The 27,252-nt window shown below is 42.6% G+C and overlaps 1 protein-coding gene across 2 annotated transcripts in view; it reads right to left on the bottom strand.

Moving 5' to 3' along the window:
• Nucleotides 1-27,252, bottom strand: part of Sntg2 (syntrophin gamma 2) — a 190,311-nt gene that overhangs the window by 73,422 nt on the left and 89,637 nt on the right. Inside the window, exons 4-5 of one of the 2 annotated variants that reach the window (XM_034514198.2) lie at nucleotides 19,674-19,765; nucleotides 9,140-9,267 (exon numbers count right to left, since the gene is read on the bottom strand). In XM_034514198.2, the coding sequence (XP_034370089.1) occupies nucleotides 9,140-9,267; nucleotides 19,674-19,765 (220 nt within the window). Of the gene's footprint in view, nucleotides 1-9,139; nucleotides 9,268-19,669; nucleotides 19,766-27,252 lie in introns of those variants that run through there. The other variant, XM_076942023.1, reaches the window with a different exon arrangement.

Here is a 27,252-nt window from a genome sequence, read left to right as displayed (position 1 = left end):
GATTAAATAACATGGGAGGGGCAATGAAGAGACTTTACACAGCTAATAAACAATGATATTTAAATGAACAATAAGGAGAGCCAGCTGGCAGATACCCTTCCTTTGGAATAAACACTGTGCATCAGTTTTCAAACATTGCAATGGTGTTATCCTCACCCAATGAGGGTGTTATTATTGAGATTCACAAACTATACTTATATAAGTTAACCACTTACCCAAGTGTACTCATAAGGCCAGGCTGCAAAGACAAGGATCCACAGTTATCACTGAGAGAGTGGAGGGGCTTCTGACTCCAGATCTCTCTTAGCACCTGATCTTAAACACATCTGATCTGGAGAAACTATAAGATCCTATGCTCTGAAACCATAGAAACTGCTATTTCCAGGAGCACATGGCTCATTTTTCCCCAACCTCACCGTTCATTTGGACCTGGTTTCTGATTTGGGTTTGGTAATTCTACATTGGCTATGATGGTTAGTGGCTGTCATTTTCCACTTTCCTTCTGGGACAGGACCACAGACTGAAGATCCATGGGAGTCACAATGCTACCTGGGTAAACTGGCAGGAGCTTTGAACCAGGTTTTATCAAAGTAAAGACAAATAAAACAACAACAACACAAACAAAACTCTATGCTAGAAAATTGCTTGGTTGGTGGAACCCTTCACCATTTTATGATCACATCTATGCTGAGCAGAAAGCAGAGGGTATTTGTAAAGCACAGCTTGGGATGCCTCCTCTTAGCTCCACATAAGGACGAAAGTCTACTCTAAAGAAGAAATCTGGGTAGATGGTCCCTGGGAAAGACTTGGTCTTCATGAGTGACAAGCCAAAGAACTGTCAACATCAGTGTCTGTTTTAGGACTCCAGAAGCAGCTCCATTGTCACTTCCTACATGTGAGAGCAAAGTGAAAAGTGTCCCCAGGGTCACCAGGACAAGTCTCCATACCTGGCCTGGGACTCCTGGGGCTCTACAAGGAGAGACAGATCACTGATGCTGTGTGGCACCTGGCCCATGCAGCTCTGTCACAGCAGCCCCCGAGGGTTCAGACTCTGTCTAATGAGCCAGATTAATCTACACTGGGAGAGTCACTACCTCTAGAACCTTCTCCAACTCCTCTTCCAACCAGGGTGCTGGACCTGGCATTAATTTTCCTGCATAAGAACCAGTGACTGGGTCCTTTATCACTGTGAAAAGTTCTTAACCAGCCCATAGTTCTTAAAGATGAAGAAGCTGGTAAACTGAGGACAGAGAGTCAAGATAAAATCACTTTGTTTACAACAGTAAGTCAGGACTAGAGAAGTCACATGCCTCTGCCACTGACGGAGATGAAAGATTTGTGAGAACAGCGGGCAGCCAGGAGCAGGCTCTGGGGAGAAAGTCATATACACTCTCTGCTTCTTTCATCTATTATGATTCAATTCTTCCAACTTTAAAACCTCTTCCTATTTATTTTCATTTCGGATCTTGAGAGCCTATTAAATCTCTACACACAAAAGAAAGGAGAATCAACTTAGCGTTCAAATGGGAAGACTTGTGATGAGTTTATCTTGCTCAGCTAAGAAGAGATCTTTGTGTCTGAAAGTGGATGCTTCAGTATCCATCAGCATACAGGGTACTAATCCCTTACAGTCAAGATGAATAATCCCCAGAGATAGAAATGAAAGATTCTACATGGAGAAGCTGAGATTTGATGCACGGGGAGAGGCAGACAGAGGCTGAGGGAGTCAGACACAGAGGGTGGAAGTGAATCACATCTGGAAGAAAGATGGCCGGTTGGGGCAGCAGGGCAGGAATGTGGGGATTGTCAAGGGGACAGTTGCAGAAGCATTTTGCTTCCGGACCTAACTTCACGGACTCAGATCAAGACAATTATACACAAGTGGTCACTAGCCAAGGCAGTAGACTAAGGTGGAGACTCAGAAGAATATCTGTGGCTTCTGCGGAGTCCTGATCCATTTAAGGGCCCACTGAACAGCTGTAGCACAGCAGGTGTCAGGAACCCATGTAGCAAGGCTTTATCTCTTTCCATCAGTCTTCTGTCTATAGAATGAGGTTCTCTGGATTTATAGACAGTTCACTGAGAGGGAAATGGCAATCCCACCACCTGTTTGCTGCTGGCAAGGTTGTGAGGTCCCCAGGTAGAGAGGGGCCCTTCCTGGATAGATGGAATGAGACCTAGTAGATCAGAAGAAAAGCAAAGCAGCTGCTCCTCTGCCAAAGCATCCAACACAACAGGATTCCATGGTTGTGGGAGAGATAAAGCCTGCTGCCCAGTCATTGACAACCTTCAGAATAAACGCGCAGCTAAGTGACGACCATGGGGCCCCAGGACTGACAACTCCCCATGAAGAATTGACCTTCACTGTCATATACCAGAATCCTGAATCTCACAGCAGGCCTCTCTCCGTATGGAGATGAGTGGTGTTCGGGGCTCTGCTTCTGTGCACTACCTGAAGCTGGCACCCAAGGCTCACAGGCTTTGAGAACACAATACTGTGGGAGGCCTTGACTGCCTGACACTTTCTATAGAGAAGCTTTAAAAAAATTTTTTTTGAATGAGTGTTTAAACATGGCACCATTTTTTTTTCTTTTTGCAAAGCAGATCAAAGCAATTATCAGGGTAATTGTGATTTGTACTATCACTTTGCAAAAAGCGCTTATCTGCAATGTGCCTAATTGTGTTTTGACTCCGCAAAGCCCATCTGGTCCTCACTGATTCTTCTTATGTAAGGTGAGCACTTCAGAACAAATGGGGTTTTACTCTAAATTACAAAATGAAACTTCATTGTTATTTGTAGAACCTGAACAGATGGGGGCAGCAGGACCCAACCTTGTAGCCTTCACTTCCTTCCACTCTCTTTCCCCCTTGCCTTTCTGTTCCTCTTTCCTGATGTGCAGAAGGAACAAGGTCAATGACTCCTTATCCTTTTCAAGGCCAGCATGAAACAAGAGGTGTGGAAATGGGCCCTTTGTATGGGAAGTTAGAGACTGTGACTCGGAAAGAATCCATGTAACAGGACAGTGGGTGAGTGTGGGCTCCTGCACTGTTTAGCTTTGTGTATTAGGGGTCTCTAGAGAAACAGATCAAGTATATATACTTATATATGTGTGTGGTGTGTACTATATTACATGTTACATATTTACATATAATTACATATTATTACATATTTACCAAGAGATTTATTAGATTGCCTTATAAAGTTTGGACTGGGTAGTTCAACAATGGCTGTATTCTGGAGAGGCTGAGGACCTGGTAGCTACTGAGTTTATAAAAAGGAATGCCTTATTTCCTGGCACATTATAGATCTTTCCAGAGGCACATCTCTTTATAGATATATAGATTATAGATCCAGCCAACTTGACAATGAAGATTAACTGCTCTTCTTAGGGAACAGCCACTCAAATCTGAACTATCTTCCTTCATTTTGGTCTTACATTCCTAACACCCCTCATCTGCTCAAGGTGTCTCTCAGCCCCTCTGTGCCTACAGTTAGGCTTTATGTTACTTTCACAAAACCATCTCAGGGAGCAGTGAAGTGTTCAGCTTGCCTCTCTTCCCTCTGTTTAGCGAGAACAAAGCTCAGGTGGCAGCACCTGCAAGCAGCACCATCGAAGCCCCCAGAGGGCACCTGAGGGTGACCCCAGGTGCCAGCCTGCATGCTTCTCACAACCCACCCTCAGAGCTCTCTTCCCACAGAAACTGCCTCTGGGCTTTACAAACCCTCTGCTCAGTTCTACAGCTTCTTCACTGTTAGAAAGATTGTTGATTGTCTGCTGGCATAAATATTTTTCTTGCTTTTTAGCTTTGAAGTGGACCAGCTAGACCAATAGCTTGATCCTAATCTAGCATGAACCCAACAATAACCATCTAGGCCAGGATGGCTCCTAACTAAAAATCACTAAGAGATAGCGATTGTCATGTGTCAGCTGCTATGATTTTACTGATTTGTTCTGCAGTAAAAAAAAAAAAAAAATCAGTTTGGTAAAGCTAAGCAAAACAGTAGCTTTATTCACTCCACAAGTAGCTTGCCTTCTTTGTAGCATCAGTAGTCAAGATGTGCTTGTGAGAGAGGCATCTTGGTAGCTAGCCCAAGACTCAAAGTTGTATCCAAGGCTGAGCAATCTGTAATGCAACATGGTTAAAGGGTCCTAGACATCTTCCTTTCTGCCCTTACAGAGGTGAGCCTGCTCTGTCCTCTGGGGAGACCCCCTGAGAACATACCAGGTTGTTGTTATGAATTAGTTTCATATCAATATATCCTGCCCTGAAATTCTTACTGAATAATCGATTTCTGTTTGTGTGGTTTAATTTAAAGATAGTCAAAAAAGACCCAAAGGGCTTAGTCACATCCATATCTGGCTCAGAGCCTGTTTCTGAAACCATCCAGCAAGGGAAGAGTCTAATATCAGGGCCATGGAAGATGATCTGATCATCTGTGTCCCACAAACACATGGACCTAGAAGAAGACATGGCCAGCTGTACCATGACTCTGTCATAGCAGATGCTAAATGATCCTTGAGTGTTCATGAAGCTCCTTGGGTTATGAGCCAGGAACAAAGCAACTCACATGGGGGACCCACCAACTTCTGATACTGGGCCAGGCCTGATAATCTTAGTTCCCAGTAGATCTTGACAGGTGGGGAACTCAAGTAAACACTTCCCATCTATAGCCTGGGACTATCTATATCCAGCTGAAGTTCCAGAGGGAGATACTTGTGAAGTATCTAGGGCAGGCTTATCTGCCATCATCCTACAGTAAATCTGTGATTATAAGACTTGGATTTCAATTCCAGTTCTTCTTGAACTAAGAAAGGCTTGCCTCTACATGATTGGATGGAAATGTTTCACACAGTGCTATGCAGGATCTTGAGATGGCCCTATACCTAGGCTCCAGGCCTTACAGCTGTGGCTTCCTTTCAACCACAGACCAGAGTACCACAGACTACCCAGAAATCTTTCTAGCATTTCATAAGTATCACCTAGAAACTCAGAGGAAGACATTCCATTCAATAAACCCAGTTCCAGGTTTGCAGTATGGAATCCCTATCACCAGCCCCATAGAACTCACAGTCCTGGGGTAGCCTGTCATATCCAGGGTAACATAAGATGCTTATCCTTTAGAATTCTGATGACCATCAACTGTGGCTTCTACTGCAGATGCAGTTTAAACAGCTGACTTAATTGTGCAAAAGACCAAGTTAGTGAGGTAAAAATGCAGATTGTTTTTAATAAGACAATTGGAGAGGAAAGCAGGAAAGTGAAACAAAAGAATAAATAAATAATGGTGGGCTGAAGAGATACCTTCGGATATACACTGACGGGAGTTCCATGGGGAAAGAAAAGAAGTAACATGTGAAAGCAGTGTCTGAAAACATCCTGAATCTTGGGAGACAAACAGAAATCCAGATCCAAAAATCTTGAAATACCCCTAGAGTAATCAATTCAAAATGGCACAGGCAACTGTATTAATCAAATTCTCAAAAGGGAGAACTCTAAAGCATCACAAGAGAACAAAAGCATCATGGATAAGGGATCAGTTCTCAGATTCTTGGTCAAATTCTCAGGAGAAACTACCAGTGTCATGACGGGGTTCGGCTACTGCATTTACAGTGTCTGAAGGAATAGAAACGCCAAGTGAGAACACAATGTCTGCAAAGTTGTCCTTTAGACTAAAGGCTGAAAGATTTTATCACCATGACAATCATGGGAATGCTAAAGGGATTCTTCAATCTGTTATGAAGAAAATGTTAAATAATGCACAGAAGTGTATGAACGTGAACACTCACTAGCTTTGCCCCAGGCTTGAAAGCACCTGCCAGTATGTGGCTCGGATAAAAGAGGTCTGAGAGAAAAGCAGCACCTGCCTGATGCCTTCCTACATAGTGTGTTTATCACTGTTTCTAGCATCCTCCAGTGACACCACACTTCAGTTTCTTCCTCCTCCTTCTTCTTCTTTTTTTTGGATGTAAAGACATTTTCTTCTTCTTTTAATAGGATATTTTATTTATTTACATTTCAGATGTTATCCCTTTTTTCCCCATCCCATCCCTCCTTCTCCTTTTGCTTTTATACAATTTTAATTTCACCCAAGTATTAAGGTCAGTTCTAAACACCACTAATTCTTCTGGGAACTCCTTGGCTTTGATGCTGGGTGGGAGTTCTGGAGGCTTCCAGTTTAATGGACTAAACAACTACCAGGTCTTATGTCTCTCTATGTGCAAAAAAGCACTGGACTACTCTCCCAAGAGTGTAAGCCAACTTAATAAAGTCCCTTTAACACACACACACACACACACACACACACACACCCCACATATAATATATTCAAGATCAATAACAGCAACAATGTCAACCTGTGGATCTGCACAGCACTCTGGGAGTGGGTGGGGCCATTCTCCCTGTGTTTCCTTGTGCAGAAAAACCTGTCTCAGTTTACATAGAAGAGAAACTAAAACTAACATTTGTGTGTCTGTGTGTGTGTGTGTGTGTGTGTGTGTGTGTGTCTGTCTGTCTGTCTGTCTGTCTGTCTGTGGTGCATATGTGTGTATCTGTATTTCTCCCCCAAACAAACAAGAACAATAAAAAACAGACAAGAAATAAAGAAAAGGCAACTGAAAACATAATAAGACTAGAAGTTGCTTATTTGAAAGATAAAATTGATAAAAATTTTGAGAGATTTAAAAAAAAGAAGCCACAAATCAGAAATGAACAAGAAGGTATTGTGAATGATCTGTAGCAACAGAAAGAACCGTCTGCTGCAGCTGGGAACCATTTATACCAACTATCTGGATAATCTAGAAGGTTAAGGTAATTTAGAAGATAAGTTCCTGGAGACACACAGATGACTAAGACTGAACCACAGTGAGGCAGAAACTCTTAGTGGGCCATTAAGGAGGGTTTATTAAGAGTTTGTATTCTCATCTAAGAAAATGTGAGGACCTACTGGCATTACTGAGTTCTATAAAACATTACAGAAACAAAACAAAGCTAGCCAAGCAACCACCACCACCACCAAAACCCACCATTAATACCACCATCACCCAAACCAAACCAAACAAAACAAAATAAAACACCAACACTTCTTAAATTCTTCCAAAGAATTAAAGAAGATAGAACACAACTAAGGTAACTTCAGAAAGACTATTGCTACCATTAGTCTGATCCCAAAGCCAGACAAAGACACTACCAGCTACGAGGAATATATGCAGATCAACAAACAAATTCAACACAATAACAAATGACCATTTATTTAGCCAACTGGAATTTGTCCTTGAGACAAAAGGATAGTTAAGCACACATAATAAACAGGACACACCAGGCCAGAAGAATGAAGGGTACAAATGCATGACCATTTCCATGGAGACAGAAGAAACACTTGGCAAAATTCAATATAATAAACAAAAAATTCTCAAAAAACTGGTCAACAAAACCAAGGACTGTAAGAAAAAAAAAAAAACCTCACAGCATACATAATACTCAGTGATGAAATGATAACATTTTCCTTTATAATTGGGAACAGGAGAAGAATGTCCATCGTCACTGCTGGTCTTCTGCATAGTATTGGAAGTACTAAACAGAAAGATTGTAAGAAAAAAGGGAAACCTAATACACATCCTTACAGGAAAGAAAGAAATGTAATGCTCCCTGCTGATTACTTGGTCCTGGACACAGAAAATACCACAAAGACTTCACACATGTATACACACACATACATGCAAGCCATTAAAACTGACACAGGGACTCACTACAGCCAGAAGATATGAAATCAACATACGTAAATCACTAGTGTTTCTAAACATGAGGAGCAAACCACATAAAAAGAAATTAAAAGAAACAATACCCTCTGTAATAATAATAAAACCCTTTGCAAAATAATAAAATAGTCAACTTCAGGAAGATCAGGACCTACTTCCTGAAATCCATACAACATTGGTGAAGGAAAATAAAGAAGGTAAAAATAGATGCTAACAACTTCCTGTAACCCCTGTTCAGGAGACCTGGCGCCCCCTTTTGTCCTCTGCTGGTACCTACACCCGTTCGTTCCCACATTTAGCAAATAAAAAGTTCGTTTTTTTATTTTAAACTGTGCATTTGCATGTTGGGAGTCTGCAGGGTATGTGCACAGTTGCCTGTGGAAGCCAGAAGCCAGTGCTAGATTCTCTGTAGCTGGAGTCACACGCGGTTATAAAATGCTCAGCGTGGGTGCTCGGAACCAGACTGAAGTGCTCTCTGTAAGAGCAGTGTGGGTTCTTAACAACTAAGCCATTTCTCCACCGCTAACAAAAAAACCTCGAGGTAATTATGCTAATTTGATCACCACATATTATGTGTGTTTAAATATCACACTGAGCTCCGTGAATACATAGGTCTTTATGTATCAATATAAAAGAAGCCCATAAACACACACATACTCACTCCACCAATCACACAGTGCAACTCCGCATACACAAGATACTTATCCCACATGTCAAACATTACAACCACAGACACATATTTCACAACAGACAAAGCTCAATTGAGAAGGAGACATTTATGCCGTACCTTTGCTAAATTAAGCTGGCCACTGTTCCCTATCTCTGGCTTATCTACAAACTCAAGCAAGGAGCCCTGGCCCATCAGATTACTCAAAAGAAGTATACATGAGCCTTTATAGATGCATCTTGAAACTTCATAATTAACAGGGCATCCAAACGAGTAGCATTTATTGAACACAGAAGCTAGCCTAACCTTCTTCCTTTATTAATGCAAAAAATGAAGATCAATGAGTTTAAATGGCTTTTTAATATCTATTTGCAATTTAGAAAAGCATACGATCTTTTATAATTGAACCTATTCTGTTGACATTTAAAAGTTAAAGACAGAATTTCTTCTTCTTGGACTGTTTCTTGATCACTGACAATTGCTCTTGCTAGAAGAGAGAACAGTTCCCATTTAAAATAAAATCAGTCACTCCAACCGCTTCTGTGCTGCCCTCCTCTTGGCCTCAATGCTGCCCCACAGAGACAATGCCTGTGCCTGCCAACAGTGCCATTAGACACTGAAGCAGCAGATAGAATTGGTATAACATGGGGTTTGCCAGACTCTCCCACAATGCCAGGTTCGATAGTTTTTCTCACTTCTGATGTTGGTTACATACCTGAGCTTTTCCGTTCCAGCTTTGTATCTGGAGATCCGAGCCATAGACAAAGGGACTGACAAGGTGTCTAGCCAACGTTTCTCATACTTTGGTTCATTAGCTATGGGCGAGGAAGGCGATGATGGAGCCTGTGCAAAGTAACCAAGAGTCAGTCATCACAGGACCAGTCACCACACTGTCCTCCAGAGAGGCTTGCAGGCAGCTGAGGCACCCCTCCCACAAACTCAGATCAGCCCACTTCCACTGATGAAAACATTCAAGATAATTTCTCAGGGACTCAGAGAGAAAGTAGCACTCATACTTGAATATAAAAGCTTTTAAAAATATGTTTTAAACAACATTTTTTTTTTAAAGTGAAGAAAGCTAACGGAGAGGGGCGGGAAAACTGCATTTGAGAAGGATCTCACAGCCATGACAGCTTGTCCTTACTTAAAAACTTGAAGCCTTAGGAGGAAGTTGATCAAAATGAGCTGAGCCAGTGAATGTCAGCTACCCTGTAATGTGGGCCAAAATGAAATTGCCTCTACAAACGGCAAATGAATCCCAGTTATATGAGACATATTTCTAAGCCATCATGGGCATAGTGGGTCTTGAGTGTCTTTGCTAGAATTTAGAAAGATGTAAAGTTATTCCTCTTTTCTCGACTTGAAAGGACACAGTCCCTAAGCAAGTGACGATAGCTCTTCTCACTTAATTTTCAGGCTTTAGAATATCAAGGACATGGCTTTCAGCCTCAGACAATAGGTACCTATGAAGGGAGCCAGGGCAGAACTTTGTCTAATGGAATGAGTAAAAGTTGACTCATAAAATGTCCTTATTGTTAGCATTTAGTCTAGGCTCCACCCCACAGTTACCTGGCAACAGCCAGGTGTGGCTGACTCACTATAAAAGGGGCTCCTTGCCCTCTCCTCACTCTCTTGCTCTCTTGCTCTTGTTCTGTCCTCTTGTTCCTGCTTTCCCTTTCTCTCCATGTGCTCATGGCCGTGACTCTACTCCTTTTCTCTCTTCTTTCTCCTCCTCTTCCTCCTCCTTCTCTTCCTCTTCCTCCTCCTCTTCCTCCTCCTCCTCCTCCTCTTCCTCCTCCTCCTCTTCCTTCTCCTCCTGCTCTTCCTCCTTCTCCCCTCCCCCTTCTTCCTCTTCCTCTTCCTCTTCCTCTTCTTCTTCCTCTCTCTCTCTCTCTCTCTCTCTCTCTCTGTCTCTCTCTCTGCCTTTCTCTGTTGCTGCTACCCTCTCAACTCCCCTCCCCATGCCTCAGCACAGCAAAGGCACTCCCTACCCGCACACCTGAGTATACGTCCATAAACACATTCCTTCTCTCCTTATCTATTTATAAAACACAACACTTATAATACAAGTTTTAAGAGAATCATGGATCTGGTATGAAGAGAATAAACAACAAAATAATCAAGTCCCCAGATCTATAAAGGGTGGAAGCCAGACAAGTCATTTAGCTGAAAATGCAAGATACTTCTGATGAGAAAGAAAGGTGTCCAGGGACAGATCTGAGTGAGGCCCATAGACCAGGATACTCGAGGACGAGGACACATTGTAATCCTGGGCCCGGCCATTTATGCCTGCCCATTTTAGAGTCACTATGGAGTGGGGAACATTCTACCTTCTCCCCATCTCCCTTCTTGAGAGAGTTTGTTCATTGTGGTCAGCCTGCCCCATATTCTATGGCTTCTCCTTTGGTCTCAGGTCTTCAGGTGAAGAACTGCCCGGGCAACTGAGCCAGGAGCTCTACTGCACAGGTCTGGTTTTGGTGAAGTTACTTGGTTCACTTGCCTGGTGGGCTTGAGGCCAAAGAGATACATCTTTGGAGATGTGGAGAGTAGCCAAGTGCTCTGCCCACAAGAGGGCAGACTGTGAGCTCGTGGAAAAAGTCTAATTACCTGGCTGTGCACACATGTGTATACAGCCATGTGGACTAGGACTTGATCATGGGGGAGGGCGAGTCATTGACTGTGAAATGGCACTAACGTTTTTTTTTTGGAAGCTCACCCTTGGGCACTGCTAACAGGCATCAAGGAAGCTCCCAAAACCCCAGGGGACCTGGTGTGGAGAGATGTCAGCAGAATGGACACCCTCCAGAAGAACAGACTCTGAATAACCTCTAGGGCCAGCCAACCCGACAGATCTCTACCTCCAGCCCTCCCAAATTTGCAGATTACTTAACGAAATAAAACACTTTATTAAGGAAGTGACGGCCAGAATGAGGTGCAAATCTACAAATACCGAGCTCAGCAGCTGTGATACAATAATTATAAAGGGACAATTGGATTTACCTCCTTGCATTGTATCCAAAAGGGTCACATACCAGAGGAGCCCTGCCAGGCTTCCTGTTTTGCAGTCCCAATCAGCACTATGCTCCGATAATTATTCAGGAAATAGAAAACAGGTTTTATTTTTTTTTTGAAAAGAAGAATATGCTAACAAGAATAGTAACGGTTAGAAATGTGCTTTTCTCTTAGCACACACGGATTAAGTAAAACATTTTAGACTTTCTTCTCACCCCAGCAATCCAGAATACTGAAAACTATGTTGATGGTTATGATTCTTCTGGCCAAATTCCTACAAATCTCATGTATAACTGCATCAGGCTGAACTGAACCTGCCTCCTTGTTGGCAATGGCATATTCTTTGTCCAGAGGCAGTAGCTTCTATAAGCAGTTGAGGCACATTTATCTACCAGGGAGGGCGAATGCTACCATGAAAACATGGCATGGGGACTCCTGCAGCATTCCACAGTTGACAAAGGGGCGTGTCTAAGGTGTCACCTCTCTGGATACTCAGCTGAATATCCAGAGAATCAACTGTGCCTCCGCTCCAAGCACAGGAAAACCTCAAAGTTATCCGACTTGACAGCAATCATCTCTGTTTGTCTCTAAGCCCTTGGTTTCCTATCTTTGCCCTAAGCAGCCTTTCCCTTGCATATTCGTGTCTGAGGATTCAGTAAGATAATGGAGAGCCTGGACTTCCTGGTTCTCTCTTGTCACCCTGTCAGGTTATTTCTGCTTTGTCACACAGTCCAGCTAAATCAGAAATCTGCACCTGTCCCTTTGCCTTTTGAAGTCAGCAGAATAGCACATTGTTCTTTTTCCATTGTCCCAACACAGATCCCCCTAGAGGGGGTGCTTTCCTGTCACCTGCCTTGCTGTCAGAGATGACAGTCTTCAACCACCTGGTTCCTGTGACGTGAAATCAAATGCCTTGCCTTATCCAGCTTAATGCTGTTTAAACTGCTACCTCCTGTTATCTGGCATCTCCTTGTCTAAGAATTGTGCTACACAGGAAGCCTGGGTGGCCCTTCAGATTTCCCTATTCATGTCTGACACCTTGTAGCACATTGACTTGAAAACCTTACTGTGCATATAAATCACATAGGCAATTTTTCAAAGACAAGCCCTCAGGCCAGTTTCAATGACAAGCAGTTTATTGATATTGAATGTGACCCTGGACTCTGCTGTAAGTGTCCATGTGACCTTGACCCTACTTAATCCCCCACTGTGGAGTGATGTGTTGGTTCAGCTGTTACTCTGATTGAATCCTCTACTCCATTTGTACTTTGCTCTGTCTTAAGAAAGACATTTGTTTCCACCTTCCTGTGCTTGTGAGTTGCGCAAGCCTCCTTCCGTGTAGTGTAGCATTAACCTACCTTTACAAACAAATTTTAACTCAACATTCCACTCATTAAAAGATAATGCAATGCTTAACAATGGTTAAAATAATGTCACCTTGGAAATGAGCATCAAGTGATATTGCCTGAGGTCTGGCTAGTAATGCCACAAGCAAACAGAGCCAGATAATATCTAGTAACTTGCCAATAAGCCAGGTCCCTGTCTTTACTTCACCTGAGCACAGTTTGTGGCTTCCTGATACATCCAGATACTAGTAAACAAAACAAAACAAAACAAAACAAAACAAAACAAAACACTCAGCACTCAAAGGTAAAGCTCCATAATTAATTAATTAATTAATTAATTAAATAATTTTGTAATGTTTATTTCCACAAAACCAAATTTAAAAGCACCAGACAAAATGACGAAGAACTTGCTTGTTAAAGGTATGGTTTGGGGCTATTTTGATATAATATGCAATTAAAAAAAAATCATTACTCAGTCAACATGACCAAGCAAAGTACATGCAAAATGTCAGTTTGAACACAAAGTGCCCCACACAGCCTTGGATGTGGTATGTGTGTGTTTCTTGCACGAAGCTCATTATGGAGTGTGACTGTGTCTCCATGTTGTTTGTAGATAACCATAGAATGATTTCAGTTTTTAAAGAATGTTTTGATCAATAAATAATCACTAAACCTAAAGATAAGAGTCTGTCTCTAGCTGTGTGGACACTTCATGTTCAATCGAAAAATAATGATGGCTGCTCAGCAGACAAAAACCTGCCTGTGGGTCTCAGCTTGTAATTTCCATCCTCACAAACCCTGCTGGGGCTGTGGGTTGCTGGTAATGTGATTTTACAGAACAAACTGCACAAGCATGATTTTAAAAAGAGAGCAACATTTGACCCCAGCAGAGAGAAAACGACGACCCCAGCAAGGCCCTGGATTGATAGGGGAAGCTGTGAATCACTCTGCATGTGCACAGGTAGTCCTTTCTCACTGGGACTCGGCCCACTCTGTTCTTAGAGGGGACTGCTGTTTCTAAGTGCCTGAGAAGTATTAAGAAAAAAAGATCTCAGTGAGAAGCCCCAACCATTGCTATGCCTTAAATCTGTGCAAGATTACAGGTGACAGTGTCTGAGGTCTGGCTGGGAAACCCCTAGCAAGGGGACAAAGGAGACATCTAGTACTTTGTCAGCAGCTTGTGTCCCTCTTTTACTTCTATGCACAGCCTGCTCTAGCCCTACCTACTTCTACTTGTCTAGACTATAACTCCTAATAAAGAGAGAATAATGGGTGATGAGAAGATAAAATAAATAAAGCATGTAGCAATCGAATTCTACTAAATTGAAAAAAAAAATGTGCTGAAATAGAAGAGATAGCTGCCAAGATTCTTGCCCTGCCAATCCTAGCTCTGTGCCTACTTTGTGCTGTGGACACAAAGCCTTGTACACACCTAACCTTATACACACCTAGCCTGTTACACCTGACTCCATTAACATTGGTCCTTTGAACATCTGGCCCTTTGCATGCCTGGCTCCTTGCACACTTTACTCTGCCTACCTGCTCTGACTCTGTATCCCCACACCTATGTCTGCGAGTTTGGCTTTGGAGAAAAACAAAATAAGAGTAACTAAAAAATCCAGGTCTTAATAAAGGCACAGAGTCCTGTGTTCATGCCCTCAGAGGTGTTTTTGTGAGTAGGACTTTAAATTGCAAACCACATTGAATTGGAAACAGGCTGTAAATGCTGGATTTGCTACCATCTCTGTCTCTCAGTAAATCTGTATTATGCTCTGCTGAAGAAGAGGACTGAGGAGGCACAAAGCATGTTCAGCGCTTTCTTCTCCACTGCCAACAGCTGTATCAGATATCAAGAAAATAGGAGGAATAATTTATTTTGGCTGTCTCAGAGCTTATGGTTCATGGTTGGTTCCACTGTGGTGGCCTGGAAGGCATGTGTGTGCATGCACATGCTTGTGTGTGTGTGTGTGTGTGTGTGTGTTTGAGTGTATGTGTGTTTTTAGTGTGTGTATATGTGTGTTTGACTGTATGTGTGTTTTAGTGTGTGTGTATGTAAGTGTGTGTGTGTGTGTGTGTGTGTGTATGAAATGATACATTGGAAGACTGTGGTGTTGCTTATTAGTGTCTTTCCTCATAACTGTGAATAACACCTGATAGCTTGAGGGAAGGCAGATTTATTTTGGTTCACAGTTTGAGAGTTTGAGAGGGACCAGGACAAGAAACATCCTTCAAAGGCATGGCTACCACTTTCAATCGGGCTTCACCTCTTGGTTTCTAACACTTCCCAGTAATATTATCAAATTAGAACTCAATCAATGCACTAATCAGATGATAGCCAAACACCCTTCATTGACTGGATGCAGCATCTTGAACCTTCCTTTAACATATAACTGTTCTGAAGAATACTTTACATCTAAACTATAACTAGTAACTGAAGCCCACTTCTAAATGCAGCATATAAAATCAGCTAATTCTTTGTATTTTAGAATGGGCAGGAGCTTCCATAAACTCAAGACAACTCCACAGCCTCTCTCCAATGGCAACTAGCATGGAGTGTTCGCCACAATCACATTTCCTGACAGAGAACCATCATTTAAAGTACATTCTGCTCAGATAAGGAGGCAAGTCACAGAAAGGCCCTTGGGTTCTGCAAGAGGGTGGAGGTCTGTGCTTTCAAAATCTTTGCTAACAGCAGCTCTCTGTCTTCTGAAAGTTTCCCAATTGTCCTGGTACCTCCTAGGAAAACCCATGAGATTTCAGGATGGGGCAAAAGCTTGCTCAGGTGTCACCTTTCTTGCTTTACAAGAAAACAGCTCTGATGTCGCCAGGAATGATGGCTAATCTTGACTGCTAACTTGATTGGACTGATAAGTTCTGAGGTAAATATCTCAGAATATCTGTCTATCTGTGTGTCTCTGGTTGTGTGTCTTTATGTTTCTCTCTTCCTTTTCCTCTCCCTCTCCCCTCCCTCTGCCATGTGTGTGTGTGTGTGTGTGTGTGTGGTTGTGTGTCTTTATGTTTCTCTCTCCCTCTCCCTCTCCCTTCCTTTATCCCTCCCCCTGCCATGTGTGTGCGCCTGTCTCTCTATCTGTGTGTCTCTGGTGTTCTCTCTCTCTCTCTCTCTCTCTCTCTCTCTGTGTATGTATGTATGTATGTATGTATGTATGTATGTATGTATGTGTTTCCCAGTGAGAAGTACCTAAAGTAGTGTATTTGGGGGGGAGGGGGAGACAGGTCCTAATGTGAGCTATTCCAAACAATAGGCAGAGCAGACATGGCATAATAGGGTGAAAGAAGAAAGCTAATGAACTCTGGTGTTCAATGTGCATCCTGCCAGCATGATGCTCATTGCTTAGTTGTAGCACAAGCTTCCTACTTTGATGAAGACTGAAACCTCTGAAGCAGTGAGCTAAGACATACCTGTTCTTTCTTAGCTTGTTAGCTTCAGGTACTAAGTGAGAGCAACCAGAAAACCAACATATCTCAGCAGGTGACTGAGCCATAAGAGATGGCAGAGAGCGTGGGGGCCCCTGCAGATACCATGTGAAAGTCAATACTATTTTCTTGCTAAGTCTGTCACTCCCTCACACTACTTCTAAAATCTGGACCCCAAACTTGGTGCCTGTCTAACTGAATATTCACACTTCATTCTCTGTGGGCTCATCCTGAGATGACCCCCAGCTCTTCACACCCTGCTTCTGAATCAGCCCTGAGCAGCAGCCTCACCCTACAGATCTCTCAGATGAGCAATGTCCCACCTCCATCAAGTGTCACTTTACATGGGCCGGCACAAAAAATTGCTTGGCACAGGAGCTGCCCAGTAGTACCACGGCAACTCTGCCAAAGAACAGTGTGCAGACCCCTAGCTGTCCTGAGGAACAGCAAACTGTTGAGTTGGCAAACAGTGCTTCGGGGCACCTTTCCTGCAAGACAGGCAGCAAGCACAAACCTCCAGGACAGGAACCCAACTCCTCCTCTGTTCCTGTGTGGGAGTGAGGATGTAGGAGAGGGAAGTTAAATGGTTCCTCCTAGCATTTCTCTGAGCAGTGAATTTGTGATTTTTTTTTCCCCTCTGGGGAGGCTCAACTGGACAGAGAGTACAGCTTAGGCTAGGATACTCTGTGTCAAGAAAGTACAATTTCATTCTGAATTACCACGTCAGGTAACTATCTTCTGCCCCCTGATTCATAACCACCCCAGTATTATCTGGGGAAAACCATCCAGAACAAGCAGCAAGCTGGAAGGTTGTATTGACGAAAGTGATTTTAACAGCTGGAGGAACTGGAATCAATTCATACATAATTGTACACATGCATTCACACAGAGCGGAGAAAACAGGAAGCTCTGTGAGTCAAAGGGGGCTTCCCCCACCTCTCATGCCTGGAGGACACTCAGAATGTAGAGAATGACTGTAAAGGGGTGGCCAGAGTGGACCTTCTGCTTAGCAGACTTATCTGAATATCCACATGCTACTCCTCCAACCAGCCCAGATTTTGGAAATTATCCTTACCTTACCTTAATAAAATGTGGGCCTTAAATAAAAGTCACAATGATTTGAAATGTGAATTGGTGCTGTAGGTTGAATGCGGAATGACTCCTATAGGCTCCTGCTTTGAACGTTGCATCTCTGGCCTGTGGGATACTAAGATGGATCTGGATCTTTAGGAGATGGGGTCTTGCTGGGTAAAAGGGTAACTGAGTGGGTATTTGGAGGTTGCACCCCAGGCAACTTCCTGCTTCCCACACTTCCTGCTTCCTGGTCTGTTGTGGTCTGTTGTAGAGTAATGAGCCTCCACCACATGCTTGGCTACTGTGAACTCCTCCCGTGCCTTTCCATCTCGGTGGGCTGAAAACCCCCGAAACTGCAAGTGAAATAAACTTTCTCCTTTTGGAGTTCTTTCTCTGAGATATTTTGTCTCAGTGAAAACAAACGTAACTAATAAAATGGCTCAGAATATAATTGTTTATGTGACTTGTATAAATAGGTCTCATTTTATGGGGAAAAAGATATACACCATCTGTATTGGTTTATAAAAACAAAACAAAATCAGATTCTAATGTACTATGAGGAGATTATATGCTTACCCTCCCCCCGAGATCCAGATATGGGTAAGGCATAGTAATACTTCAGGTTAGAGCTCAGTCTAAATACAGCATGGACCTCTGAACTTCAAACTCTTCAAAAACCAAAAAGAATCACAAACAAACAGTTTTTGGGAATCGGAACTATAAAAGAGAGATATGGTTATTAGTGCGACTTAGAAGTCTGTACTGGCTCCCCCAGTTTAGCAGGAAAGGTTTTCTAAAGGAAGCACTTTTTAATAACCAGGTAATGAAGACTGCTGTCAGTATGTAATTTAAGGTAACTACTACCTGATGTCGGAGATGACGGCTTATTTTGACGGAAGCACTACATCCCCCTTTAAGCACTATTCACAGCAAATCTCATGTACTTCCTATTTTGAAAACAGAGGCTCCCTGCTTCCCTTCAGGGAAGAGGTGTGCCATCACTTTGTCAATCTTGTCATTTCCCTCTCAGCTTCCTTAGTCACTATGTTATGGTAAATGTTACATCGGTATTATTCACCTCCTGGTTTTATTGTCCTGTTGAATGTGACAGTCACACTGCCGTCAGCCACTTCTCCTTCCCTGCCTTTGTGATCCAAGGTCTCCAAAATGGTCGCCAACCATGTTGTCCCCTACAGAGAGCATGTTCGTAGCTGGGTGTCTTCTCTCCCTTCGGGTACATCTTGCAAGAGGCAGGACTAAGATGTCTACCTCTGTCCCTTTGTCTTGGTTCATCAGTGACCCCTGTGTCTAGGGTAACACAGAACAACAGCCACTAGAGCCATTTTCTGCTTCTCTTTGCTGACTTGCCTCAACCAACTGCCAATATGTTCCCCAGACTGGCTTCAAACTCCCAAGCTCAACTGATTATTCTGTCTCTGCCTCCTCTCCTGAGTAGGTGAGACAGACTAGTGAGGTATGCTGTTGTGCCTGGCTCAAAACTAAGATTTAAAGCCAAGTGATGGCTATGAAAATTAGGATGCTGTTCATCTCTGGGCCCAAAGACTGGGGGCGGGGGGGAAGAACTTATGAGTATGTGGTTTATTCTTTGTTAGTTACAAAAGCCAAATTTTAAATTACTGAAAGCTATTTAAACTGTCAAGCCGAGGAGTTACGGCACCTTGTAATTATATGAACAAACATGAGTCTTTCCCCCTGGGTTCTACCTGAATGTGGAGTGAGATAGGATCTGCTATAAAGCACACTTCTAAACCAATTGTGGGATGCTAAGATTCTACTTCTACACTAAGGTCTCTGTGGACAATAAGCCCACTGCCCAGAGGGAGGCTGGTCTCAACATTAGGAGGCAGACTCAGGGGAGCAGGCACTGGTGGTTATGATGATACTTTTCTTTTGCCCAGTTCTAGGCTCTTACTAGAGGGAAGGAAAGGCACAAAATTAAGCCTCTTTGTAAATATAGAGTGCTCATACTTTCTTGATATTGTCTCTGAATGTGGGAATAAATTCTCACTGTTCACTTTTCATGTGAGTCTTCAGAAAGTCCCCTAAAACCAACTTGAGAGACTCTGTTGTTAAGGTCACCTGAAACCCAGAGGCTATTTTGAATTCTACCGCAAAATGAAGAATAGTGTTTGTTTTCCATGCAATTATGAACTACTGGTATATGGTGTCTTAGTGGGTCTAATGATGAAGACCCCACATGGAAATAAATGCCAATCGAATTGACTCTAATTCCTGTCGTCATTGTTTCTTACAGAACATCTGCAGGTGCCTCTGTTGGATCATGGACAGTTTTTCTCCCAACCTAAGGCCCTTGGGATTGAAGTTTTCAAGTTAGGAGGTCAGGGGATTGCACGTACTTACTGTGTGGCTGCAGTGTCCATTCAGGTGTAGACCACTGTCAAAGAGAGGTGATGAGGCTCTGCTGCTGTGGTCACTGGATGGCCCTGGGGACCCTGAAACAAAATGAGAGGCCTTCATTCCAGTGGTAGTTTTCAAGCACATCGTATGTGCCTATATGACTGCAAGATGGCGATGCACACAACTAGGGCCAGCAGTTCCTTGCTAGGTTCCTTTCAGTGATGGGGAACTGGAGTGGGGACATGGCTCTCTGGGCTACTTTATTAACCAGAGGTTCATCCTCTTTGTTAGGACCTGGCCTCCCCATCAATGCTCCTAGTGAAATCATTTGCCTATCATGTCATAAGGCACTATCAGGTTGTAGAGCAGAACTGTGTCTACAATAGGACCATGCACCCCTGCAGTCTCTCATCCCACTTCTTTATTATGGTGTATTTCCTCGGAGTTGCTGATTAGTAGATGACTGATGGGGCTTGCATTGCTGCAGACAGGCAGTATGAGATTGTAGACAATGCAATCACAGAAGGCTTAACCCTGTACCAATTACATGACCACCACTACTACCACCATCATAATTATTGATGAATAACTGAGTTAAAATTCATTTAGGTATTGTTTACAAATGCAGTGAATTTGATTGTATAAAGAGCAAAAAAATGTGGCAATGTAACATCAAATTAAATGGAGAGAAACCTAAGGCAATTCCACTAAAATCAAGGACAAGACAAGGATGCTCACTCTCTATATACCTATGCAACATTGTACTTGAAGTTCTAGCTATAACAATAAGACAACTAAAGGAGATCAAGGGGATCCAAATTGGAAAGGAAGAAGAAGTATTGTTATTCCTGGATGATATGATAGCATATATAAGAGACCCCAAAAGCTGGGCAGTGGTGGCACACGCCTTTAATCCCAGCACTTGAGAGGCAGAGACAGATGGATTTCTGAGTTCAAGGCCAGCCTGGTCTACAGAGTGAGTTCCAAGATAGCCAGGGCTACACAGAGAAACCCTGTCTCAAAAAACAAACAAACAAACAAAAACAACAAACAAACAAAGAGAGACCCCAAAAGTTCTACCAGAGAACTCCTAAGGATGATAAACACCTTCAGCAAAGTAGCTAGATACAAAATAATCTCAAAGAAAATCAGTAGTCCTCCTTTATATAAATGATAAATGGGCTGAGAAAGAAATTAGAGAAACAACAGCATTCACAATAGCCAAAAATAATATAAAATATCTTGGTGTGACTCTAATCACACAAGAAAAAGACCTGTATGACAAGAACTTGAAATCTCTGAAGAAAGAAACTGAGAAGATATCAGAAGGTGAAAAGATCCCCCAGACCCATGGATTGGTAGGATTAACATAGTGAAAATGGACATCTTACAAAAAGCAATCTATAGATTCAATGCAATTCCCATCAAAATTCCAACACAATTCTTTACAGACCTTGAAAGAGCAATTCTCAACTTCATATAGAAAAACAAAAAAGCCCAGGATAGCTAAAACAATGAATACAATAAAAGAACTTCTAGGGTAATTACCACCCCTGACCTCAAGCTGTACCACAGAGCAATAGTGATAAAACCTGTATACTGTTGGCATAGAAACAGATAGGTTGATCAATGGGATTGAATTGAAGACCATGAAATACACCCACAGACCTATAAACACTTGATTTTTGACAAAGAAGTCAAAACCATACAATGGAAAAAAGAAGCACCTTCAACTAATGGTGTTGGTCTAACTGGATATCAGCCTGTACAAAACTCAAGTCCAAGTGGATCAAAGGCCTCAACATAAAACTGGACACACTAAATCTAATAGAAGAAAAAGTAGAGAACTGTCTTGAACATATTGGTACAGAAGACAGGTTCCTGAATAGAACAACAATAGCTCAGGCTCTAAGATCAACAATTAATAAATGGGACCTCATGAAACTACAAAGCTTCTTCAAGGCTAAGAGCACTACTGATGGGACAAAGCAGCAGCCTACGGATTGGGAAAAGATCTTCATTAACCCTACATCTGACAGAGGACTAATATAGAAAATATATAAAAAGTTCAGAAAATTAGACATGAACACATCAAATAATACAATTAAAAATATATATGTGTTATACATGGTATGATATATGCTATATCATATATATAACACATATAAAACATGTATATATGTATATACCATATATTAGCATGTGCGTGTGTGTGTGTGTGTGTACTACATACAAGCTATACAACTCCTTGACATATACCCAAAAGATGCCCCACTATACCACAAGGATATTTGCTCAACTATATTCATAGAAGCTTTATTCACAATAGCCAGAAACTGGAAATAACCTTGATGCTCCTCAACTGACGAATGGATAAAGAAAATGTAGTACATCTACACAATGTAATACTACCCAGCTATTAGAAACAAAGACATCATGAAATTTGTAGGAAAATGGATGAAATTTGAAAATATCATCTTGAGTGAGGTAAACAGACACAGAAAGACAAGCATGGTATATACTTACTTATAAGTGGACATTAGTCATGATGTACAGGATAACCATGCTACAATTTATAGACCCAAAGAAACTAAATAACAAGGAGGACCCAAGGGAAGATACGTGCACCTCACTCAGAAGGGGACATAAAATAGACATAGGAGATGGATGGAGGAAGAGAACTTGGTGGGAGAGGTTTGAAGAGGGAAATGGGGATAAGGTCAGATGTGGAGAGATGGGAGAGAGAGCAGAAATCAGAGGTGGGCACTTCTGGGACTAGCTAGAGACCTGGGAGAGGGGAGACTCTCCAGTCTGTGGAGGTGACCCTAACTGAGACTCCTGGTAACTGGGGATACAGACCCTGATGTGGCCACCTCCCATAGCCAGGCAGTACTTCCATTGGAGGGAGGGAAACATCAACCCACCCACAAAACCTTAGACCCAAACTTTACCCTTTCTACAAGATGTGCAGGGATAAAGATGGAGCAGAAATTAAGAGGAAGGTAAACTAATGACTGGCCCAACTTGAGAACCATCCTATGGTAAAGAGTCAGCCCTGACGCTATTAATGATACTGTGCTATGCTTCCAGACAGGAGCCTAGCACAACTGTCTCTGGAAAGGTTTCATCCAGCGGCAGATTAAAACAAATGCTAAGACCCACAGCCAAACATTTGGTGGAACTTGGAGAGTCCTGTTGAAGAATGAGGGATAGGATTGAGTGACCCAGATGGCTCAAGGACACCACAAGAAGACACACAATGTCAACTAACCTGGGCCCATGGGACCTCACAGAGACTGAACCAACCAAAGAACATGCAAGGGCTGAACCTAGGCCCCTTACATAGTTGTAGCAGATGTGCAGTTTGGTCTTCATGTGGGTCCCCTAACAATTGGTGTGGGACTGACTCTGACTCTGTCCCTTCCCTAGCTGGACTGACTGGCTGGGCCTAGTGGGAGATGATGAATTTGGTCCCAACTGGTTGGGCCCCATCTCAGTGGGAGATGATGTCCCAGGGTGGGAGGGTACCCAACGGGGACTTCCTGTTCCCTGAGGAGAAGGGGTGAGATTAATAGGGGAAGGACTCATGAGAGTGGGACTAAGAGGGGAGTGTGACTGGGATGTAACATGAATAAATTAATGAAAATAAATAAATAAGAAAATAAATGTGGCACGGATATCATTCATAACCATCGCAATTACAGATTAGGAGACTGATAGATCTTGCTACTGCATCTTTTGACAATAATATGGGAGATAAGCTGACTCATAAAGGTTTTCCCAGGGATAACATGGAAAGGCTCCCCTTCAGCACATCTGATCCAGTTCAGAGACAACAGGTGCCCAATAAACACAACTCCCTTTAAGAACAAACCTGCAGCCACACACATTCAATAATCAAGTTAAATTTGTAATTTCATTAACACTTGTTAAAGGAAGCTGCTCAGGCCTTTCACTCAAGGTCCTAAGGGCAGCTTCAAGAAAATCTCCAGTATTCTTTGACTACCCCTCAGCCCCATTATTTTGTGGACAAACATACGTGTGGGCAGATTCTGTGTGTCAGTTCTTCTGTTTTTGTGGTGACATCTCCTAAAGGCAGATGGTTGAACACCACTGCCTAACTGACAGACTCCCAAAGAGACTGAACATCTGGCATCACGTAAGAAACCCTCTAGAATCCACAAGCAGAGAGCCAGCCCTGAGACTGGGTTTTCTGAGCCCTTGGAAAGCATGCAGAAGTGCCAAGGATGGTACAGTGGCTGGCTACAAATCACGGTGAGGAGGTAATGTTATAGAGTGAAACAGGAAGGCAGGTCATCTCCCCACCAGCCATCTGCAGATGACAGTGAGAAGGGAGCAGAGAAGCAGGACACCATCCTGCATGTTGGCACCTGACCATGACATCTTCCTAGGACTTGGTGAACTGTCAGTCCCCCTCAGTGCACATGTGCATCAGGTGTCTAGTGACAAGAAAGCTCCGAGGCTGACTGCTCTTCTCCAGTCCACCTCTGCACTTCCAGATGTGCACAGCCCAGCAAGTCAGTAGCCTTTTCCCACCTACATCATATCTGTGAGGATGAGCACTAGAAAACATTTCGCTACATTCTGGGAGACATGAAGACAGTTTGCTTTTATTTAAATGAACCATACTAACAACTAAAAGTTTTTTCTGCTCTTTTATTACCCAAGACACACACAGTTGCTACCTAGTAGAATCTATGCCAGCCCAGGCTTGTGTTACTTTCCATTACAGTGTCCTGTTTGTGCAGTAGCACATAGTCTGGCTTGGTTTTGTTATCTAATTTAATTTTATTTCAGCATTTCATGTACAGTTTGAGACAGTCCATAAAACACTTTTCAAAGTCTTTCATTTATATACAGAATCAATTTGTCATTAGTTGAAAGAAAGATGAAAAACATTTTTGAACTGCCTATACCCATCCCCTAAAACCCTCGGGGGTGATGCTGTTGTTCTAGATGAGACATAACAAATGTCACTATAAATATGTGTCTGAAGACATTCTCAACTTGGGATCCATCCCATGGGTGGGCACCAATCCCTGGCACTATTGCTGACGCTATGTTGTGCTTGCAGACATGAGCCTAGCATAACCCTCCTTTGAGAGGCCCTCCAGCAGCTGAGTGAGACAGATGCAGATACTCACAGCCAAGCACTGGACAGAAGTCAGGGACTCCTATGGAAGAGTTAGGGGAAGGACCTAAGGAGCAGAAGAGGATGCAACTTCATAGAAAGGCCAACAGTGTCACCTAACCCAGACCCCTGGGAGCTCCCAGAGACTGAACCACCAACCAATAAGTTGGTCTGAAGCCCCTTGCATATATATAGCAGAGGATTGCTTTGTCTGGCCTCAGTGAGAGAGAATATGTATAATCCTCTAGAAACTAGATGCTCCAGTATTGGGGGATTCTGCCCTCTCAGAGACAAACAGGAGGACAAAGAACTCTGTGAGGGGGACTGAAAGGGGGCAACATTTGGGATATAAATAAATAAATGATTAATTGAAAAAATAACTTTTGCCATTAAGAGGAGGAGGAAGAAGAGAAGAGGAAGAAGAGGAGGAGGAAGCAGCAACAGCAGCTATGGGTAATAAGTGAAGAAACTTAAAATTGGTAGTCTTTTGTAGACACTGGATTCCTATTAATTAATTTCTCAGTGACTGTCAGATTTTCTTCTGTATCTCCAAAGAAAAATTAGAATAGACCCAATATTGCTCTGTTTACTATTAGAAATATCTATTTTCAAAACTGGTCAGTGTTAGTAACTGAGGTTTGTGAGAATGTGTGTGTGTATGTATGTGTGCATATGTGTGTGCATGTGTATTTGTGTCTGTCTGGTGTAGGGGGACCATGTTCACTTGTGAGCAGGGGTATGTGTGTGGAAGGGTACATGCACATAGTGCAGATGTGTGCTGAACTTGAGGACAACTTCACTTATCCTTCTACAGGTGTCATTCACCTTGGATTCTGAATTGGGGCCACTCACTAGCTTTAAGTTCACCATGTAGGTTAGGGAGCTCCAGGAAGCTACACTTCTCTGCTTCTCCTGCACTGGAATTACAACTATGCCCTTCCATGCCTGCCTATTTTTATGTAGTGTCTGGAGGATGTTTTCAAGACAAGCACTTTACCATCACCCCAACCTGATATTTGCAATTATTAATTCTATAAATAGTTGTTATAAAAATATTTACAATAAATAGTTATAAAACCTCGTCCTTCGCAGACTGAATTATTTTCTGTCAAAAGTTCTTTCTGCATTGATTAGACACAGAGCAGCAGGGCCACAGAGGAAAATATCCTGGAAGATGCTCTAAGCTAAACATGGCATGACCACAGGACCCAGAATCCACTTCTTTAGGCTGAGTATTAACAAAGATGTCCAAACAAAGCCTGTTGATGAATGTTCGCAGAAGCATAATTCATAACAGCCCAGAAATAGAAGCAAGAGTCCATTAGCTGAAGAGTAGATGGAGCAATGCCCTACATCCATATAAAGCAGAGCTATGCAGCCATAGCGGATGCATGCTACCTCACCAATGACCTTTGAAAGCATTACACTCAGTGGAAGAAACTGAAGGCCAAGGTCACAGCTTGTCTGACTACATTGATACAACATTTCCAGAAAAGGCGAATTCACAGAGAAAGCAGGGACTTTCAGTGGTTAGGGCCAAAAACGGGGGTCTTATTGCTAGCCTGTGGAGGACTTCTTTGGGCTGCAGAGTACCAAGACATTTAGTCAGTAGTGATTGGTGTATGGCACAGTGAAATACTAGACAATATGTAAAGTCTATCTGTATAAAACCATCAAGTGTCTGAGTGTCTGGAAAAATCACACAGGTCTGTTGGCTCGATCTCACTGGGTATTTATTTTCCCATTAATATCAATTTAAGAAATGCTGAAGTGGACATTTTTTAACAAGTCTCTTGGGTATTTTCTACATCAGCAATCACCTCTGTGGGACAGATGTTGGCTTCAGACAAACAAGCAATTCAACAGGGGCTGCTCAGACAGAAGCAATTTTACCTCAATGACATGTATTCACCAGAGGCCATTTTGCATGGATTTATGGAATGGTTATGGCCCTCATGTTTAAATTTTTATAGATACTAAGACTTAACAGTTTTAGGTTGTAAAGAACAAAATAAAAGGAGGATGGACATTTATAGGATTAGTGGCAAATTCAGTACGCACCCCTGGAACTCTGCACTGGTCCTGAGCAATGGTGTTCCCAGGAGTTTAAGGTGGGTCTAGCCACAAAGGCTGAGCTCTGCACAGGCCCTCACAAGGGGTGCTCACAAGAGATCCTAGCTAACTGAAAGCTATGGGACAAGGCCTCAGATTCCAGTCAAGCCTGTGAATAAAAGTTACTTTAAAGTTCCTGAGTTTGAAGAGCTCTTCTATCCTTCAAAGGAAACGGTGGCCCCAGAGTCATAGTGACTATTCCTTTTCAAGAAAGAGATGTTGAAATATTTGTAGCTGTTGGTTCTACTGCCCCCATTACACCAGGGTTAGCAGTCACCAAACACTCATCATTCTCTCTCTGGCCAGAAAGGTTACTGA

Source organism: Arvicanthis niloticus, chromosome 11, assembly GCF_011762505.2.
Source record: "Arvicanthis niloticus isolate mArvNil1 chromosome 11, mArvNil1.pat.X, whole genome shotgun sequence".
NCBI lineage: Eukaryota > Metazoa > Chordata > Mammalia > Rodentia > Muridae > Arvicanthis > Arvicanthis niloticus.
Note: the sequence above shows the minus strand (reverse complement) of the source record. Positions and strands in the feature narration are given on the sequence as shown.